The sequence below is a fragment of the Pectinophora gossypiella genome, chromosome 4, assembly GCF_024362695.1.
Source record: "Pectinophora gossypiella chromosome 4, ilPecGoss1.1, whole genome shotgun sequence".
NCBI classification, from domain to species: domain Eukaryota; kingdom Metazoa; phylum Arthropoda; class Insecta; order Lepidoptera; family Gelechiidae; genus Pectinophora; species Pectinophora gossypiella.
The window spans coordinates 17,223,866-17,229,726 of record NC_065407.1 but is presented as its reverse complement, the minus strand read 5'-3'; the positions used below and the strand labels follow the sequence as shown (position 1 = coordinate 17,229,726).

The following is a 5,861-nucleotide window of genomic DNA, read 5'->3' as shown; positions in this document are numbered from 1 at the left end:
AATATAAAATGGGTACTAGGTACTACATCGAGTAGGTTTCAAATTTATCCCAGCTTTTTAACCACTGAATTCGACTTTTACGAGTTAAAAAAAAACAAAAAAAAAATGAATGAATTCATGATTCGGGTGAATTCATGTTTGGATCATAGACAATTGATATTTCGTGGTTTCCAGAACTTGTCCCCGGTTAATGGCTCGCCACCTGTTATGACGAAGAATGAGTGCATATTATATTGTAAGCGACCAGAAGCGGGTTTAGTTTTTTTAAAAAGAAATTACAGACAACGGCGTATATATTTTTAATGAAAGTCACATAGAAAACAATAAATAAATAATATACACGATAATGAGGAAATTGGTTGGCACACTATAAAAACATAACCAAATATTCTCACAACAACTTCTTATCGCTGCGACGTCCGGAGCAAGAGAGAGAGGCTCGCGCGGTCAGCTCCTCTATTTATAGCCACTCACTCGTCCCCTCCACGTGACTCATTCACATCCAATACGGCCTCTCCTGACACCCTGACGTCCCTGTCAGGATCTGGGTCAAGATGCTGGTTTCGGGCAGGCGAAACAGGTCTTGTTGATGGTCCAGGCTGGTGTTCAACGTCATCAGACCTGGATTGGCCATTACACTCGATGTTATAGTCATCTGAAAATTGCATTTTTACATTAGTTACTTCGCTAATTAATACCTAAAACAGCAGAGTTACGGTTATGGCCAAGTAAACATCATTTAAGATTTTTTTTGAAATCCCAAACGAATAATACCGAACCAAATAACAGGGGAAAGTCGACTGATAAGTTTGTACGTACAAAGCAATTCGAGAACACTGTTGGCATAGGCTTTAACTTTGCATACCACCCAGTGACTTGTCGGCATACCTAGGCATCAAGTTAGCATACCGCCCAAGATTTCACACCGTAGGCATAGGCGCGAAGTTAGCATACCTCCCAGTGGCTGTCGGCATAGGCACAAAGTTAGCATACCGCCCAAGATTTCACACCGTAGGCATAGGCGCGAAGTTAGCATACCTCCCAGTGGCTGTCGGCATAGGCACAAAGTTAGCATACCGCACAGTCTTATACACCCACCTTGAAAGAAGGCAGCACATGTGTCAGGGGTCCATTCTCCCCTCCAAGGAACCAAAAACTGGGCAGCGGCATACGTCGTCTTCCATAGGCTCCCGCGATCAACTTCAGCTCGTACCGACCGTTAGGCATGGCGCGAATGACACGGTATGGCCCCCGCATCCCTGGATCCAATTTTCCTTGAGACTGACTGTACTTGATTACAAAAACCATGTCATCTTTGTGAAAAATGCGCGGAGGCTGCCTATCTTCATTCACAGCGGCGTCCTGTTGCTGCCTGTTCTGCGACAGGCGCTCGGCCGCTCTCTGACGAACCAGCTCCCTTCTTGCTTCCCGACTTGTCGGCGAGGACTCCTGAGCGACATCTCGTATTAACACACGTATGGCCGGGGTAGCATTTTCGTAACCCACGAGAAGGTTCAAAGGAGATGTCTGAGTGGTTTTCTGCTTGGTGACGTTTAAAATAAGCTGTAACTGCCACAGCTCATCAGACCACTCAGTCTTCTTATGGTTCGCCTCTATGCGGAGTATGTTGAGAACGGTCCGGATATAGCGCTCCACCTGCCCGTTTGCGTGGTGCATTTCTGGAGTGATGTAGTGAAGGCGAACACCAAGGACATGCATCCATGAAGTAAAGTCTGACGCCTCGAACATGCGCCCTCTGTCGCATACGATAAGCTTCGGTGTGCCAAACAATGAGATTAAATGTTTAGTTACACGTTTTAGTTCATTTATATCCTGGCGGCAAATAGGCATTAACAAACAGAATTTACTAAAGGCGTCAACAATGATCAGTATATGCTTATAACCGTTAGATTCCGGTAAAGGCCCCAACACATCCATATGTACAGTCTCAAAGGGTAGGTCTGGTTTATCCCAGGAAGTAATGGGTTGTAAGGGAGCTCGAGGAACTCTTTTATAAGCGATGCATGTAAGACAGTGAGCAATATATTTCTTAACAAATGTTCTTATGCCGGGGAACCAAAAATGTCTTAGAATCAAGTCCAATGTCTTTTCTAAATTTACATGACTATGCTCATCGTGAAATATTCTGAGGAGGCTCAAACGGTGACCCTTCGGTATAAAGCAGAGCAGTCGCGGTTCTTCCCCTATGGGGCAGTATCGGTAGAACAAAACACCATTACGTTTAACATATCGATTGGAATCTAATTGGCCCTGCTCCAAAGACTGCATCATCGTCCGAGTCTCCTCGTCTCCCGATTGAGCAATTTGGGCCCAATTACGTGGTTTGACAATGTTGCTTACGGGGTTGCGACTGAGATAGTCCGCGTGTGGCATCATGACGCCTTTTCGATAAGAAATAGCAAAATTGAAGTCTTGTAAATAGACCCACCACCTTGCCACACGCGGCAGTAAGTCTCTTTTATTCTGCGTTGCCTTAAGGGCATTGCAGTCCGTTACCAAAGTGAACTCAATACCAATTAGATAGTGTCTAAAGTGACGTAAAGCCCTCACCACGGCGAGCGTCTCCAGCTCATAAGAATGGTACTTCCCTTCAGCCCCTTTCGTAACTTGGCTATAATAAGCGACTACACGTCTTGTACCATCCCTATGCACCTGCTGCAAAATAGCGCCATAGCCGAGACTGCTCGCGTCGGTGTGGACCTCCGTGGGTAAGTCCGGGTCAAATATAGCAAGCACAGGCTCACTTGTGAGACACGAAATCACCTCCTGTCTCACCTTTTCCTGCTCGGGTCCCCAAGCGAACTCTACATCTTTTCTGGTCAACCTCGCGATACAGGCAGTCTTTGTGGAATATCCGGCGATATATTTTCTAAAATATCCCGCTAAACCCAAAAACTGCCTGACTTGCTTAACATTTTGTGGTACGGGGGAATTGCAGAGAGCACGAACCTTAGCATTCGACGGACGAACCTCTCCATTGGAAACAACGCGCCCTAGGTACTCAATCTCGGTGCATAGAAATGAACATTTTCGTAAATTAATCGAAAAACCTGCTTGTGTGAGAGTGGATAAAACCTGTCTTAAAGTATGCAAACCTTCCTCTACAGAAGAGTGAAGTATCAGGCAATCATCTATATACACCAGGACTTTTCCTGAATTTATAAATTCGCGTAACGTTTGACTAATGATGCGTTGGTAAACTACCGGAGCGTTAGCGAGGCCATAGGGCATTTTTACGTACTCGAAATGCCCCTCGGGCGTTACAAAACCTGTCAATGGGATTGATTCCTCGTCCAATCGAATCTGGTGAAAACCAGTAGCCATATCTAGAGTAGTGAAATACCTACTCTTACCGAGACGATCGATGTGATCGTCAATAAGCGGAAGCGGGAACCTATCTTTCACGGTTATTCGATTTAACGCACGAAAGTCAACACACATGCGGTCGGAGCCATCCTTCTTTTTTACCAACAAGATTGGACTTGAATAGGGAGACTCCGACTGTCGTATAATGCCTTTGGATAAAAGATCGTCAATAATGCCACGTACTTTAAGTTTCTCGTCGTGAGACATTTTGTATGGTCGATAATACACAGGTGCATCACTGTTAAGCCGGATATGCATGCTACCAGTTGTGACAGTAGTAATAGCAGTGCCTGAAATCATGTAATCCGAAAACTCACTGACAATGGATTCCAATAGTTTTAAATTTTCTCCCATTAAAGAGGTTTTAAGCGGGTATTGCTTATCCGATTCAACGGCTGACACACATTTAGAAACCGGTCCACGAATAATGCGCTGCGAGTTCTTAGTGCGTATATAGGTTACGCCATCCCTGTCTAATACGTCGGTACCTATAATAACCGGCGCGTTCATACAGCTGTCAGGGACAACAAGCAAATCAACTTCGAGCGAAATACCTTGCAATTCTACTGTCAATGTCACGTAAGAATGTATATTCGTAATTGACTCACCCACCCCCTTAATTTGACAGTTTGTAGGCTTACGCGAACAAGAAAAATGACTTGCAACCGACGAGGAAATAAGCGAGACACCTATAGCACCGCTATCTATCAACATATCTACAGGTATACCTTGGATTACTCCAACAACTATATCACTGCGATTAGTAGAAAGTGGGGAACACAAGTTCACATTATTTTGGTTGCGTTGTTGTGCGCGTTGCTTCGCGAAGCATTTACTAACGTCATGGCCCGTTTTCTTACAATACACACAAGTTACGGAACTATCGGACTTATGTTTAAGCTCAGAACTAAACTCAGACTTGTTTTTATCCAAATTGTTATTATTAATTTTTGACCTATTAGGACAACCCGCTTGCTTGTGGTTTGTACTGCCGCATATGAAACATTTCAAAGAAGTACCGGGGCGCCTAAAGCCGTGTCCCTTGCCATCATTACGTGACGTGGGCACGTTGCGCTGTGTACGAGCTTCGGCCGTCTGATTCTTGTTAGGTTTAACAAAAGTTGATAAGAAATTAACGACGTCGTTCGGCTGTAGATTTGCATTGGTAGCGGATGCTTTTACATGGGGGTCCTTGATTCCACGAATAATTATTGATGTGATAAGCTCGTCACTGAGACCGCGAACTATACGCAAACGTAGTAAGGATCTGCGCGCATATTCAGCATATGTATGGAAATTGTCTGAATCACTGGACATAACATCATATAAAATGTTAGCAACATCGATCCTTTTAACACACAATGGTTGAAAATCTTTTTTAAAATTACTCCACGAACGGTCGTCGGACACCCATTCATTGAGCCAAATTTTAGCGTCTCCTTTCAGGCAGTTTCCTATACGCGATAAGCACTCATAATCGTCCCATCGATTAATAGCCTTAGCCCGATCTACCTCACCAAACCATACCTCCACGTCATGAAGGTTAGGATCGAAATTTGAGATGAAATAATTATGAGTACTTGCCGACCTTAACGAATGTATTGCCTCAACAATCTGCGCCGTATCTTGTCCAGTAGGCGTTTCAGGTGGTTCCGTAATCCGCGACCGATCCTCTAAAGCATCTAATCGAGCAGCGAGGGAAGTCAGCGACGCGAGATGGCTCCGAGACAGCGGCGGTGTATGTACAGCACCCGAACGCCTAGAACGACGCTGGCGCGAACGGCCCCGTGTCCTCAAACCGTCACCGCGGTATCTGTCATCGGAACGGCGAGACGAGCGGCCATGCGAACCACTGCGCAACCGCCGTCGCGATTGCCCACGAGGGAGGCCCCGCGAGCGGCTTCGCGAGCGGCTCCGCGACTCGTTGACGCTCCCATAACAAGACCACTGGCGCGAGCGACTACGACCGCTACGCCTGCGTTCCAGACCGTCAGCCTTACGCGACGCACTACGAGAACAACGTCCACGAGACCTACGACTCCGAGACCGTCTTTCCCGCGGAACACGGCCGTGCCTATCACGAACGCGTGATCTACCCTCACGATCCATTATCACACAAAAACACAATTTAGTAAAAACTTAAACGTACATATGTGCCAATCAATTTGGAGTTATAAATACAAAATATAAACAGTGGGAGTGAGACTATCCCACTTCTGATGTAAGCGACCAGAAGCGGGTTTAGTTTTTTTAAAAAGAAATTACAGACAACGGCGTATATATTTTTAATGAAAGTCACATAGAAAACAATAAATAAATAATATACACGATAATGAGGAAATTGGTTGGCACACTATAAAAACATAACCAAATATTCTCACAACAACTTCTTATCGCTGCGACGTCCGGAGCAAGAGAGAGAGGCTCGCGCGGTCAGCTCCTCTATTTATAGCCACTCACTCGTCCCCTCCACG

At 45.4% G+C, this 5,861-nt stretch overlaps 2 protein-coding genes across 2 annotated transcripts; one reads left to right on the top strand and one right to left on the bottom strand.

The window, feature by feature from the left end:
• Positions 1-496: 496 nt before the first annotated feature.
• LOC126366473 (uncharacterized) lies at positions 497-2,394 on the bottom strand. Its single transcript, XM_050009582.1, has 3 exons — positions 2,362-2,394; positions 1,099-1,833; positions 497-655 (listed from the first exon to the last, which is right to left on the bottom strand). Exons 1-3 carry the CDS (start codon positions 2,392-2,394, stop codon positions 497-499), a joined length of 927 nt encoding a protein of 308 aa, XP_049865539.1.
• Positions 2,395-5,103: 2,709 nt separating this feature from the next.
• On the top strand, positions 5,104-5,478 carry LOC126366472 (salivary glue protein Sgs-3-like). Its single transcript, XM_050009581.1, has one exon. The coding sequence runs from the start codon at positions 5,104-5,106 to the stop codon at positions 5,476-5,478; it is 375 nt and encodes a 124-aa protein (XP_049865538.1).
• Positions 5,479-5,861: the final 383 nt, after the last annotated feature.